Raw genomic sequence first — 15,852 nt, 5'->3', positions numbered from 1 at the left:
CGAACCTGTTCATTTGGTTCTATATAAAATCTTGTCACATTTAAAGCAAAACCACATCGAAGCAATTCATCTAAAACAGCAATATTTCTATTTGACATTTGTGTGTATTGCGCACTTACTTTTATATGCGCAAATGTCAAATTGCAATATTGGTTTTTAGATGAATTGCTCCGATGTGGCCTTTTTAAACACCCTGGTTCCAATTTACATAGAAGAGAAATTGTTTATTATAAAAGGACGCCACACACAAAGACAAGACAATAACATCACTTAAAAATATTCACAAATCAATTAGGTACAAAAAGCATAGAGCATGTTCATTAGAATGATCATAAGGTGGTGGTGGACGTCCTGTGATAAGGGCCTCACTCAGCACAAGTCGCGGCGTGAACCACGACGCTGGTGTTTTGTGGACCCTGCTGGGTGAGGCATACATCAACCTTCTTTGAAGCTTACGTCAAAGTTCTTGATGACTTCAAAGTACTAATAAAATAATAACGATCTCCGTGGTCCAGTGGTTGAGCGTTGGGCTCACGATCCGGAGGTCCCGGGTTCGAGTCCTGGTGGGGACATATCACAAAAATCACTTTGTGATCCCTAGTTTGGTTAGGACATTACAGGCTGATCACCTGATTGTCCGAAAAGTAAGATGATCCGTGCTTCGGAAGGCACGTAAAGCCGTTGGTCCCGGTTACTACTTACTGATGTAAGTAAGTAGTCATCACATGAGTCATGCTCAATAATAACCCTGACACCAGGGTTGATGGGGTCGGTAATTCACCTCACAACCCACACGATAGAAAGAGAAGAATAAAATAATTAGAATTGTGACATATTTTACGGAACTGAGACAACATTTAACTAAAAATATCAATTTTTACACGTCCTTAATCATCACCCAGGTGATATTCATATCAGCGCGCGTCCACCCAGGCGAAACACCCTCAAGCTTCGTATTCAACGGATTCCTGAACCTTCTGCTGAACCGACATGACCCCATCGCGATACAGCTACGGAAGCATTACGTGTTCAAGATGATCCCCTTTTTGAACCCCGACGGGGTGGCCAGGGGTCACTACCGGACGGACACCCGGGGGGTCAATCTGAACAGGGTTTACTTGAATCCGTCGCTAACCTTGCATCCGACTGTATATGCGTCGAGGGCGTTGATCAGGTAAGTTGGAGCCAACGAGTACATACTTCAACTACTACCATTTATTTACGTCCTTATAGAGAGGAAATGCATAATATCATCCATTTGACAACGATGGGTGCAGAAGCATACAAATGCTGGAGCGAATAAAAATCTCTCCTAGCTTAATGAACCATACTAACGATATCGACCGATCCTTATGAGCGATAAGGGCTGATCGCCTTTCACCAGGCGTTGAAAGACCTGATGACCGAAATGACCGAACCGGAATGTATATCTTAGGATTTTATATCAAAAGTGACTGCTAATTAACTAATTATCTTCTGATTACTTGTGACCCTGCCTATATTACTGCTCTATACGGATTTGCTCCATATTATAAACCCTTACCGATTGTCTTAGAAAAGTAACAGGTAAGACAGGTTGTGAGAAGCTGCAGTAGTTTTAGGCGGATGAGACGTTCGTTATGTAATAAATGACGATTCAAAGTGTTACTATGTTACTTACTGAATAAAGATATTTTTGAATTTGAATTTGGCGATTCCTTTTCAGATTCTACCACTACGGCTGTGAAAAAGAAGATATATATGAGGATAGCAAAAGTTTTACCTCGCGCAGTATTCAGAACATCAGCGAAAGTGTAGAGGTATGTCTCGTTTTCAACCATAACTCGCATAGAATATTCTAGATTATCTTTTGTGACTACAATAACTTGATTTTCCTACAATAAAATTTGCGTGAAAAATAGAATAGAACAGAAATAGCTTGTTATAGACGCCACATACAAAAACAAAATAATAATTTAAGATTTTCACAAAACAATTACAAAAAAAGCAAAACGGGCGTTCGTCGAAATGATCATAATGGTGGTGATGGTGGACGTCCTGAGATAAAAGGGCCTCACTCAGCACAAGTCACGGCGCTGCTCCATAAATATGCGTTAATAGTGTACATAGATTATATAATACCAAATTTTACGCTTATCAGAGCCTCACGAAAAAAATCGTCTTCACTTGTTTTTATATTCCTTCGAAGTCCCAGACAAAAAAACTTTCCTTTTCATCAAAAAGTGACGTTCCTTTTTTGAAATTGCCAACACATGATCTAAGGGGTTGCCTGCCATATCTAAATACACCTCCCTAGCGATATCCCGTTTTTCTCAGGGTCCGCTTACCTAACCTGAGATTTGACTAGTTACATTTTTTATAGAACCGACTGCCTGGCTGACCTTCCAACCCGCGAAGGGTATACCAAGTCCATAATAGATTAGATCTTCCTCCAGATTGGGTTTCATCAAGACGTTTTTCTTAATCGCTGAGCACGCGATTATCTTATGATCCAAACATGAATTCGAAAATTATTGGTTTAGGTTCGTACTGAGATTCGAACCTTCGACTTCATAGTGAGTGTCAAGCGTTCTTCTAACTCTCAAAACCCTCAAAAAACAATATAAAAATTTAAAAAAGATTCCAGTATTTTAGTACATGAATTGAATGGCTGCGTCGGCTACGCTGTTCACAACTGTACTTTTTTTTTGTAAAAAAAGTGTAATCCTCATGGATACATCGTCGCCCGGGGTAGCAACGAGGTTACGTCAGACTCTTACCGACTAAACCCCTCCGATGGCCCTCTGCTGTGCATGTCAGGGAGCTCCGGGATCTCTGTCGAACGCACCGGTGCTCCCCTGGTACTTGTTTTTATTAAAGCGCATCCCGGGGTTGATCCCCACCCCTACGCCATCCCAGTTTTACAGCGCTTGAGGCGATGTCGCATTGCCGTCCCTCCCGGAGATCGTGTGTTGAGCGGTTCGGGCCCCCGCCCTTACCACCCACAATCCCCAGTGTCCCCTTTCAGTCGCCTTTTACGACAGGCAGGGGGTACCGTAGCCCTATTCTTACGCCCGGAACTGCAGGGCGGGTTCACGACTGTCCTACATCAACTTGGTATTTGTTCCAGTTGTTAGACGGTAAGAAGAAGAAAAGCGCCCAAGCGAGCACGACGTCGTACAAGGCGGGTGACTACCACAAGCGCTTGCTCAAGTCAGCCAGCGGGAACAAATCCTCCACCACATTGAAACAACCTTCCGACATGAAGCGGGACTCTTCACGCAACAACCCCGACCTAGCCGACCAGGTATACCTAACACTCTTTTGGAGTGACTTATTTTAGGCTGATTGTCCGAAAGTAAGATGATCCACGTTAAGCCGTTGGTCCCGGTTACTACTTACTGATGTAAGTATGCAGTCGTTACATGAGCCATGTCAGGGGCCTTTGGCGGCTCAGTAATAACCCTGACAGAAGAAGAAGACGATAAGAAGAAGATTGTAGACTTGCCTCAGCTTAGGGCTCTCATCTGGTGGTATATAACACTAGAATACTACTCTTGCTGTAGAAAATCTATCACGCGGGAGTAAATCCTCCCCACACTGAAACAACCTTCTGGCATGAAGTGAGACTCGTCACGAAATACAACATAGCATCGCGCCCGTGCCCCCAAAGAGGTAGGCAGAGGTGTATAATATATACACCCACTCCTCGGCAGCTATGTTTAAGTCCCTTGTAATAAATAGAGGGCGAGCCTATTGCCGTTAACCGGGAACAAATCCTGGAAACTACGTGATATCAATTATTTATAATCCAAACAAACCCGTGACACTAAAGATGTAAGTTAGTCTTGCTCTGGAAGGGCCAAGACACACCAATACCTATATCTATATACACATCAACAAGTCACGCAACCGCCTAGCCTGGCGGCGAAACGAGCTTTCGAGCAACCCCGCCACGTTAGAAAGACAATCTAAGAATGTACTAACACTTATTTGACTGTAGGGTGCGCTCCCACTGAAGCGAAGAGCAGTACTAATAGGCTAGCTTCCAGTTAGTCAAATTAGTTACTTTTTGCTTAACGTCAAATCACGAAATTCCCACGGAAATTGAATGTAAAAGCGCACTCGAGCCATCATAGAATGTCAGACTAAACCGTGATAAAATGTCAACCTTATTATTATCTCTTTGTTGATTTCAATTCATAAATAAGTTAAATAGAAAAAATGAAAAGCTTTTTCGTCATTTTTACATGTCCTCTTGTCGGTGTAGCATTCTCCATGCTACTTTTTAGGGACAAATAGGGCAGTGGTTTCCCTCTTGCCTTCCACCCAGCAGTACTCTGTCTGACGCGAGTGGGATGTGTGTGTGAAGTCCTTATTTAGTAAACAGTATTTCATAATTTATTTTTGACCTAGGATACTACCCAATCATAAAAGTCAATTCCACGAGAATGCATCCTGCAGAAGCATCACTGTTCTTCACAGCAATCATTACAACTTCACGAGTTCTAACGACGGAAGCCATCCATTTCAATACAAGCTTATATTATTAACGGCATATCGATTAGCCGATTGTTCAACACTCGTTGACGTCAATTTTATCTAAAGCCTTACTCGTGAAATTTGGATATTTGATTAAATCGGTTTTTTATTTGACAAGATAACATGGGATTTGAATGAACGATTTTCCAGTAGGTCGGATCAGTGGCGGCTCTAGGGCGGTGCGAGCGGTGCGACCGTACCGGGCGCCGAAATAGGGGGGGTTTAAAATCACCCAAGACTGGTCCACCCTGGCCGCAAACTATCTTCATCGGGTTGGATTGTGGCCACATAGAACTCGTACCGAGTGGCCGTTAGGTAAATTTCGGTGGCCGTAAACTGATCGAAAAAATTTGTATTTTAAGGGACTGAGGGGTGCCACTTTGAAATCTCGCACCACCTAAATATTTTGCTAGGGCCGCCACTAGGCCGGATGAAAAATACAATAAACAAAAAATTGATTCCCAAATGATTGAACACAAATACTAAAACATAACCAGTAAGATAATCCGGGGGTTTCAAAAAGCCACATCAAAGCAATTAATCTAAGAAAGTAATATTGCTATTTGATATTTGTTGACATTGCGCACTTACTTTTATATGCGCAAATGTCAAATTGCAATATTGCTATAGAGATGAATTGTTTCAATGTGGCCTTTTTAACCCCCCTAAGCACCCAAGCTTCACCGAGCTCCCTGATAGACTAACGTGATAGGTGGTGAAAGTGAAGGAGTGAGCAGTATCGCAAATCGTAATTCATAATAAACCTTCACCTCAGGTATGCGACATGAGCTTGCGCGAAATGCCCTCACAAACCAGTGACTCGTCATCAAAGCAGTCGACCACCAACCTGGAGTCCCCATCACTCCTCAACGAGCAGGTGCTCAAGACCTGCCTCGGCTCCAGCGTGCATCTCAGCACCAGCGAGGAGCTCACCACCCAGGTATTGCCCCGATTCCTGCAGACACCTAATTTTATTTTAAGTTATACCTGTCATTTTCTTATCCGCCGAAAAGGAAAGGGACAGATGATTGACAACTGTTAATTTTAAAATTAAAAAAATAGGTATCTCTCTGGTATGCAAACCGTTTGCCGTGTGCTGTCAAATTGATTCTGTCGGGTTATTAGCCAAAAGTAAAATTTTTTAGAAAGTTGTTTTAAATTTGTGTTTAAAATTGACGTGTGTTCCATAAATATTATGCCTGTCGATTACCCGTCCCTTTCCTTTTCGGCGGATAAGAAAATGACAGGTATAACTTAAAATAAAATTAGGCGGTGTGTGCTGGAATCAGCACCATTGTCGCTAACTAAAATAGAATAGAATAGAAATAGTTTATTATGAAAGGACGCCACACACAAAAAGAAAGACAACAATATCATATCAAATTTCCACTAAAACAATTACAAAAAAGCAAGAAGGATGTTAGTCGAAATGATCATAAGGTGGTGGTGGACGTCCTGAGATAAAAGGGCCTCACTCAGCACAAGTCGCGGCGTGAACCACGACGCTGATATTATGTGGACCCTATTGGGTGACGCAAGAACATCGCGTTCCATAAACATGTGTCCTTAAGGAAGCTTCTAGAGTTCATGGGGGCTAAAAGGTTGCTATTCGACATTCAAATTGCAATGCTGCTATTTATATGAATTGTTTCATTGTGGCTGTATTAACCCCCCAAATCTTTATTGCAAATCCTTAAAATCAATATCCTGTCTGTTTGTCACATACTGCCACCATTTCCCTAGCATTATCCCGTTTTCCCCGAAATTCGTCATACCTAAAGATTTGAAATATTTTTTCCAGCAACGACCAATATGTCCTTCCAACTCAAAGAGAAAAGCAGCTCAATTACAGGATAGGTCACATACCTTGAAAACACACTTCTCTATCACCGTTCGGTACTCTAAACATGAATATTCGAAAATAAACAAATCGAATTCGTACATAACTATGATGTGGTTTACAGGTTATATTTACATCGGATCTATATAGCACTATTCATCATCTCCCAATATTGTCCTCAATTTAAAGACAATAAAAAAAAATCGAACCGAATTGACAACATTTCATTTTTACTAAGGTGCCTTAAATCGAAAACCATTTCGAGATATTTCTATGATTTACACAAAACACATTTTTTTCAGATTTTTTAATTCAGTAATAATAGAAATATATTGAAAAATCCACGAGGTCAGAAGAGGAAGGCATAATAAGTTCAGACCTTTACATAAAAATTATAAAAAAAGTAAATGTCATACATAACATGACACTTTGTTTGCGACTTGTTTTAAATACGCATGCAAAGGTACATTACATTATACTGCCTTCATTCTATCAAACAAAGAATCCAATTTTCAAAAAATATTTTTTGTAACTTCTAGTGGAAAAATCTTGAAAAGAAAAAATACGTGTCTTCTATTTAAACAAGTACTTTCGAAATAGCACAAAAAAACCACGGCTTAAAAATTTGAAATGTTGTCAATTGAATCGAATTCAATGGTTTTAGATTTGATGGCATTATTTGAACTCTCCCCTTCGCCTCGTTCAGGTGGTGGATGCACTTTAATTTGTTGTGACGGGTATATTTTAAAATGTCGCGTGTTTCAGCAGGTGGCGGGCAACAACCCACTGCGGCCGCTGCGGGACGCGCTCAAGAACAGCATCAGTCTGCTCATGGAGTCCAACTCCTCGGTCACGGGGTATATCCGCATTTTTTATTATTTTTTAGTGACCACACTAACATTATCAGTAAATCATTGTTTAATCAGCCTGATTCCACTGCAGAGCAAACACTTTATTTTTATTGGAAAACCAATAGCTTTTTTTTTTTTTTCATTTTTGTGCCCAAGCATGCGATCGGTCGACTGACCATAAGCAGCTCTGATGGTTTGGTTTTAGTGGCGTGCAGGACAGGCCCCCTCGTTAGAAGGCTGCCTTCATTAAGGTGCTACTGTATGTTATCCCATATGTGCGTCCTTTTGAGGCGTCTCATATAGTGGTTATCACTTAAACTCCGGGCCAGACAGACCAATAGCTAGTGATACAAATTACATCTTATAAATATAAAAATATAAAACAAACAACCACGCACATATCCTCACATGCAGGGCTAACATGCGCATCGTGATAGAATTATTGATCGATTCAATAAATGTTGAAATCGATGAGATTTTTTTTTTTCCCTAACATGCGTGCCACGTGATTTTGTTCGTATTTTGACAGAACGACATGAATTATTTGAGTTCACATATTAGCACCAATCGACAAAACGACATAATTAAATCGTCAGAATCGATAAAATGACCGTGACAAAATTTTATCACGTCGCGCATATTATAACGTTGCCCTACTGGACATCTGTATTATAACTTTTCAAGGATTAGTACTTCGGATACCCCAGGAGAATGGCTTTGTCTGAATTATGGGCAAATACCAAAACCACGTTTACTTTCTGTCCTGCAACCGAAGTAGGGAGCATCCTCTACCACGATTCACTGCAGGCTAATTGACCTTACCAGAAATCCAATCTACAATATCTGGTTTGGTGCTCAAGATTCTAACAGCACAATTGACCATAGAAGCCCCTTAAGCACCTTTGTAACTCCTCTAATTACTCCGTCCAGGGACAGTGCGATGTCAGGTAAGGACTCCCGGCTGACCAACGTGAAGATGGGCTGGTGCCGCGACTGCCGTGCCGCCGTCTCCAAGCTGGAAGACACCATGCCCGGAATCACTGGCATGGTGCCGGGGTATTCCAACTATTCTGTGAGTATATTAGTCTGTGGAAACAGTGTTGGGTTTAGTCAAGTCAATTGCTAAAACTGAAGCCACATTATGTGTTATTGTGGCATATCTTATATAGACCGTGTATAATGACCACGTCCACTATCAAGACCCAGCTTTAACCTTCTTCTCCTCCTTCTCCTCCTTAAAGCCGAGATTTCCAGACACAATAGTTTGGTTGCCAACAATGGGGTGAGGATTTTAAAAGGACCTTCGGTCTTACGACTATAAGGCATCACGGAGCGTTGAAATCCTAAATAAATCATTTGTACGTCTGAAAATCGCAAAAGACAGCGCATACCCTATGTATGTGTATCTCCAACTTCACCTACTGGAGTCAGGGATATCATTGAGCCGCCGCAGGCCCCTACATGTCTGTCTACCCTGGTTTTAAATTTATATAAAATTACGGAGTACTTTAGAATAATCCTGTAGTAACCTTGACAAAATAAAATTCCCGCGAAGTCCATAGAAGTCTACCTTTATTTTGTTTGTTTCTGATCCCCTGCCAGGCTACCTTCCCTACTTATGCGCATTTCCAACAGTCACGCGAGCTCCAAACGTACCGATCAATTGACGAGTACAGGGAACACCAGAAGAAACAGTTCGAAGACTCGGAGGCTAAGGTTAGACTTAGCTGTCGTGTAGTCGTACAGTCATGGGCAATATCATGTACCCACTTTAGAACCCTATCCCACTATCATATTTGACATTTAATGAGACTTACGGTTTAATTTGTCAAAAAAGTTAATGTGACATGGTTTCAAAGTGTATATTAGTACTCGTGACCGTACCTACTATTTTTTTTATATTTTTTTATATATCAAGTAATAATGCCCGTACAATACAATAAATACCCCCATACACTATAACATTATTTTTGCATAGGTATCACTAGTTACTACAATAAGTAGCACTTATTAGAAGATAAAAAAAACGTTGCGATCCAAGCACATATGTACTCTCAACATATTTAGGAACACTTAAAACCTTTTCAGGAGTGCTATCTCAGTTTATGGTTGAAATCAGGCGACAGATGCAAGTTTCTCCATCGCTCAACTCCATCGCTGATACACTTCCATCTAGTAATTAGATATCACTGCCGACTGTACTTCAAAATTGCAACGGGATTCACCATCGGATCTTTTCGGGGTGTTATTAATAAACTAATCTCAGCTGAGACTGCCCTCAAGATCATGCTCAAGTTCCTGTTTTTATATGAGAACTGTCACATTGACATGATCTTGAGGGCAATCTCGAAGTTGAGATTAGTTTATTAATACCACCTTAAGTGTCAAAACTGGCCTTCTAGTAATCAGATATTCAAATGGGAGATTCAAAGAGGCACTTTAAATAACCCTGTGACCGTCTCTTGCAGCAAGCGGAACTTGAACGCGAGGCGAAGGAGCGGGATGACAGCGTGTACTTCTGCACCAACTGCTTCAAGCGGTACATGATCTCTGATAACAACGAGGAGATTGTAAGTACGAGTACACAGCTCACTCTTTCTTACTCATTCTTCTTTGTTTTGATAGCCTCAAACCTGGTTCACATTATTCTGATGATTCAAGTCCAGCGAGTGAATACAACGCCAAAATTTTACTGGAATGGTCCCTTACCAGTTCTTCTTCTATCGTATGGGTTGTGAAAACCTCATCAATCCTGGTGTCAGGGCTATTATTGAACCGCCAAAGCCCATGTAACGGCTATTAACTTACTACATCAGTAATTAGTAACCGGGACCAACGGCTTAAAGTGCCTTCCGAAGCACGGATCATCTTATTTTCAGACAATCGGTTGATCAGCCGAAAGCGTTTTTTGGTGATATGTCCCCTCGGGATTAGAACCCGGGACCTCCGGATCGTGAGCCCAATGCTCAACCACTGGACCCGGTAGCCAATGGCTCATTCCAGTGGAAAAATAATAATTTATTGAGTCTCTTGTTAGACTTAGCTAGATATATAACATTGTTCATACAAAGCTACCTATTGACAATGTTATATGGGTCAGGTGCTGACGATGCAGGTGTGCGACACGGTGTCAGTGGCCAGCGTGGCCGTGTCCGCCGGCGACAGCGGCTCCATCCGCGCCGACAGCCCGCCCGGCGCCCACCCGCACACCACCGGGGACACGCTGCCGGTAACTATGTACACAGCCTATACGCACACAGATTAGACTCACTCAGATTATACGCACTGAGATTATACGCACACAAACTATACGCACACAGACTATACACACAAAAGCAACACGAACATTGACTATGCACACTCAGACTATACATAGAAGACTATATACATAGATACTATACTCACAGACTATATGCACAGATATTATAGATATGATTGGATCATAAATGATTATCCAGTGCTCAGCGGTGAAGGAAAACATATTCTCGAGAAATGCATTTTCGGAGGTACGTGACCTAACCTGTATTGGGCTGGTTTTCCCTTCGCGGGTTGGAAGGTCAGACAGGCAGTCTCTTCTGTATAAAACCGGACCTGTCAAATCTTCAGGTTAAGTAAGCGGATCCTGAAAAAAACGGGATAATGCTAGAGAGATGATGATGAGACTATATGCAGAGATACTATACGCACACAGAAGTAACGAATTTTGTTATACTTGTGGTTACATTGTAAGAATCAACAAATCCTCGTACATGTTTATAATCTCTGCCCAGCCCCCACCGCCGCCCAAAGAAGAGAAGAAGCCTGCGCCCCGCAGCTTCCGCAAGAAGCCGGCAAACAAGCCCCCGCCGCCGCCACCGCCACCCAAGGAGCCCGAATCGGGGCTTTACCTCTACATTGATCTGCATGGACATGCTTCGAAGAAAGGTCAGCATTATCGTAGTTTGGCGTCGTCATGGTATTGAGTAAACCAGGTATGCTCAATCCTATGACAAGCCATTGCTAACCCTTTGATGACGTAAGTGTTACCATTAAATAAGAGAGGGGTAAGACGAGTATGTGCGCCTGCATTTTGCGCGAACGTCTGCGCACCTTAATATATCCTGCGTACCTGACCGCTTCCGTTTACTCCGTTTACCATTAAATTGATATCTCCAACATTCTAAGGACGTAAATTTCATTATTGAAAATTAAATTAATTACTGACTTATGTATTTAATTACTATTACTTGTCACATATGTAAAAATCATTAAAACTGTAAGTAAATCTTTTACTAAAAGTTCAAAATTTCCTTGCAAATAAAATTAAAAACATTAGTTATGCAAATGGCAACACAGGGCGAGATGACGTCAGCTGGGCTAACCTTGAAATGTTAGCTGTCATTTTTGAGCATACCTGGTTTTCTTATACCATAGGCGTAGCGGTAACCAAGGACGAAGTACTCTTTTAAATTTATTTCATTACTAGCAACCTGTCCCGGCATCGTACGGGTAGTGTATTGTGTTTGGAGTGGATAGCTTTAAAAATAAAATGTTTTCCCAACTTACACCCTCTATTTCACCCCTTTGTAAGGGTTGTTTTGAAAAATAATTAAATACACTTTATTTCAATAATGAGCATTTTCTAGTAATTTCGAAACCCTACTATTAAAACTATAAAAGTTTCATACAAACTTTGCCACACCTTTTTTACCGCCTTAGGGGTTGAATTTCGCTAAATTTGCCATCTTAGTAAGCAATTACGTTCTAAAAGGAACCCCCATGCAAAATTTGAGTCTCCTAGCATTTGTAGTTCCTGAGATTTCCTGATGAATGAGTCAGTGAGTGAATGAACTTCACTTTTGTAATATAGATTCAGAAAGCCTTATGTCCTAGCACGGCTTTGAAATAGACTACTCTGCGGGCTTAGCACCGTAAGCGCGCGACTCTATCTCGCCTCGACAGACGTCACCCGTCACTCTCTCACGGTACTGCACAGAGAGAGACAAATGATATCTGTCTGTCGGGGAGAACCAGTCGCGTGCTTACGGTGCTAGGCCCTCTGGACGCCATGCCACTCGGGACAGACAGAATACAGCGGGGGCGGAAAGCAAGAGGGAAACCACTGCCCTGTTTTTCCCTAAAAAGTAGCATGCAGAATGCTGCACCGACAAGAGCGTGGCTCTTAAATTGGTGGTGATGAATCCTTACGTGCACCACTCCTGGTCATGAATAGAATAGAAATCTAGAAATCATTTATTTTAGATATAAGTAGGTATAGGTACACAGTAGAAGTGAACACAATAATTAAACCTTATTTCTAAAAAGGGACGTCAGCTCTGCAATATGTTGTGACACTCCGACATTGAGGGAGATCCATAACGCTGATTTTCAGCTGTGCCCCCAAAAAAAATGCTTAAATCTAAACAATAATCAAACAAATTAAAATTAATGAACTGTGTTAATAATGTGTGGATTACAATGCATGTAGAGGGTGTATTTGCGTGTGTTTGTTAGGATGTGTGTGCGTATGTTCGTTAAGAGGGTGTGTAAGAGTGCGTGTGAAACGTATGCCCCGAATAGTTAGGATAACTATAGGTAAATTTCGGTCACGTAAATAAATTGTTGCTGGTTGTCATACAATTATGAAACCAGTTAAATATGAGATAAGGTTTTGCGTATAGAGAGTAGGAGGTAAAATAACAATTAAAATTTGAAGATAAGGATATTTTTGGCAGAATGCAGCTGTATATTAATTACAAATGTCTTAATTTTATTTTTAAATGATGATCCTGCTACACCACTTTGCGACTATTTGCCTCAGGTATCTTCATGTATGGCAACCACTTTGATGAGCTGGAGTCGTGCGTGGAGTGCATGCTGCTCCCGCGCATCATGTCGCTCAACAACCTTCACTTCCACTTCTCCTCGTGCAACTTCACTGAGAGGAACATGTACCTCAAGTATGTATACTTTTATAAAAATATTCCTTTTGTAAAGGACTTTGTCACAATCACCCGTGGTTACGGAAACTCTCAAACAAAAATTTAAACATATAAAGCTTCGATTCTATACAGGGTGTTAGGGACATCATAACGAAAACTTTGAAGGATGATTCAGACGATGATTCTGAGTTGATATCAAGTAGAATTTTCAACAAATATTTTTGAAAAAGTGTGGAACTGAAAATAATTTAACAAAACACTAAAAATGACAAGAAAACTTGATATCAACTCAGAATCATCGTCTGAATCATCCCCCTCAGTATTTGTTACGGTGTCACTAACACCCATATGTACTTGCATGTGCTTGTACGAGGTGTTAGTGACATCGTAACGAATACTGAAAGGGATGATTCAGCGATTCTGAGTTAATATCAAGTGGAATTTTCCATCGCCTGTCAATATTTATCATCTCGATAGATGAAAGGTGTCTATATGTGAGGGATTGGATCAAACTGTCTCACATACCTAATTGTATGTTTGTCGTTTCATGTTAATTACATAGTTCATGAGGAGCTCGATGGCGCAGCGGTAAACGCGCTCGGTCTGCGATTGTTGAAGTTAAGCAACTTTCGCAAAAGCCGGTCTTAAGATGGGTTACCACAAAAAAATGTTTCATCTCGAGCTCCTCCGTGCTTCGGAAGGCACGTTAAGCCGTTGGTCCCGGCTGCATTAGCAGTCGTTAATAACCACCAATCCGCACTGGGCCCGCGTGGTGGTTTAAGGCCCGATCTCCCTATCCATCCATAGGGAAGGCCCGTGCCCCAGCAGTGGGGACGTTAATGGGCTGGTGATGATGATGATGACATAGTTCATAATTTATTTACTAACAACTATGGGTGGAAAAAAATATCCGAAATAAAAGTTTTGAATTTGGAACGCCTGTGTTGAGGACGTTTGTTGACTATTCCCAACTGTCCTCAACAGAGACCGCCGCGACGGCATGTCCCGCGAAGGCTCTGGCCGCGTGGCGGTATACAAAGCAACCGGGCTGGTCCGCTCGTACACCCTGGAATGCAACTACAACACGGGCCGGCTGGTCAACGTGCTCCCGCCGACGGTCCGCGACGGCCCCGGCAGTGCTTCCTCGACCAATGGCGCGGTCCCGCCCAAGTACACGCCTCACATCTTCGAAGAGGTAAACCCCTTCCAGGTTTGTGCGTCGCCCGATGTGTGTAGTTGCTCGTTGTTGTTAGCCAAATTGTAGTCTACGCTCATTTCGTAAAGATACATTGGTGCTAGTTCCTTTAAATACCATCTAATTTTATTTTAAGTTATATCTGTCATTTTCTTATCCGCCGAAAAGGAAAGGGACGGGTAATCGACAAGCATAAAGTTTATGGAACACACGTCAATTTTAAACACAAATCTAAAACAACCGTCTAGGGCCAATAACCCAACAGAATTAATTTGACAGCACACGTCAAACGGTTTGCATACCAGCGAGATACCTTTTTGATTCGCCCGGGTTACTCATTCATTTACTCATTCTTTCTAAAATTAAGAGCTGTCAATCATCCGTCCCTTTCCTTTTCGGCGGATAAGAAAATGACAGGTATAACTTAAAGTAAAATTAGGAGGTGTCTGCAGGAATCGGGGCCATTGTTTGAGGTTTACGCGGTTATTATCATAATTAAAACACATAATACCGGGTTCTTACCGCGTTAGGTAGTTCAGTATTGTATGTTTTAATTATGATAATTGTCTAATTGAAGGAAATTAGTATGCCCACTTTACACGGAGTGTTTTTGATTTATTATTTTGACAGATTTCGGTTTTATTTTTAGTACGAAATGAGCCCGTTTTAGTTAGGTTTTTCATCCTGTATAATGTAATTCTTTGGATCCGATTCAGTTTATAACATCTTCGCAATCTAAAATAGGGTAGTTTCCAACTAGTCAAATCAGTTACATTTTACTGAACGTCACAACACGAAATTACTATGGAATTTGTATGAAAAAGAAAACTGTGACATCGTAGAAAATCGTGACAAAATGTCGCACTTACCTTTTTCTTTATTAATATACGTTTTCTTTTTTCTATTTATACCTTTAGATCTGTCCTTATTTAGTAATCAGAGTTTTATAATTTTTCTTTAACCCAGGAAACTACCCGATTGTAGATAGGTTTTTTTTTAATTGTGGGCATTTTTGTATTGAAACATATTTTTGGAATGCTCGGATCAGCACAAACAAAACACTGCAACGATATTAATAGTGGTTAATCGTTTTTAATTAATATTTCGGACTTACACATCGTGCGTTTTGCATAAATACTGGGCGTTGGACTGAAATTAATTAAGTTTAATATAAAGATGTTATAAATTGTACAAGTAGACAAAAAATATTTCAGATGAGACTACAAAGCAAATGGAAAGCTTTTCTGGAGGTTTTCGAAGACATAGACCCTTTGGAGGTTTGTCCACCACTCATTATATCCAGTATAACATATGTATTATAGAGTTGCTACTTTGCGTAACTGTATGTAGCTTATTGTACTCTCACTAGATAGTGCTTTGGTCTACGCTTATATACCATGCAGTATCTTCAAAAACCTCCAGATTTATACAAAACATCGTATATATACTACAACACACCGTATACAGCCACAAAATGATTAATTCTGAAGTAAAGTAGAAAATCTAGAAAAAGGTACAAAATGG

The 15,852-nt window shown here is 41.0% G+C and overlaps 2 protein-coding genes across 5 annotated transcripts in view; both read left to right on the top strand.

Annotated features, from left to right (window-relative positions):
- LOC126369432 (peroxiredoxin-4-like) overlaps nt 1-15,852 on the top strand; it is a 196,628-nt gene that overhangs the window by 94,508 nt on the left and 86,268 nt on the right. The gene's annotated exons all lie outside the window — the stretch shown is intronic.
- Nucleotides 1-15,852, top strand: part of LOC126369370 (cytosolic carboxypeptidase-like protein 5) — a 30,418-nt gene that overhangs the window by 6,001 nt on the left and 8,565 nt on the right. Inside the window, exons 6-16 of one of the 4 annotated variants that reach the window (XM_050013734.1) lie at nt 903-1,174; nt 1,706-1,799; nt 3,110-3,286; nt 5,297-5,461; nt 7,130-7,218; nt 8,143-8,284; nt 9,681-9,782; nt 10,313-10,441; nt 10,983-11,136; nt 13,013-13,151; nt 14,118-14,328. In XM_050013734.1, the coding sequence (XP_049869691.1) occupies nt 903-1,174; nt 1,706-1,799; nt 3,110-3,286; nt 5,297-5,461; nt 7,130-7,218; nt 8,143-8,284; nt 9,681-9,782; nt 10,313-10,441; nt 10,983-11,136; nt 13,013-13,151; nt 14,118-14,328 (1,674 nt within the window). Of the gene's footprint in view, nt 1-902; nt 1,175-1,705; nt 1,800-3,109; nt 3,287-5,296; nt 5,462-7,126; nt 7,219-8,142; nt 8,285-9,680; nt 9,783-10,312; nt 10,442-10,982; nt 11,137-13,012; nt 13,152-14,117; nt 14,344-15,852 lie in introns of all 4 variants that reach the window. The other 3 variants (XM_050013732.1, XM_050013733.1, XM_050013731.1) reach the window with 3 other exon arrangements.

The sequence above is a fragment of the Pectinophora gossypiella genome, chromosome 9 (genome assembly GCF_024362695.1).
Source record: "Pectinophora gossypiella chromosome 9, ilPecGoss1.1, whole genome shotgun sequence".
In the NCBI taxonomy this organism is placed as follows: Eukaryota; Metazoa; Arthropoda; class Insecta; order Lepidoptera; family Gelechiidae; genus Pectinophora; species Pectinophora gossypiella.
This window is presented reverse-complemented; position numbering and strand designations above follow the sequence as displayed.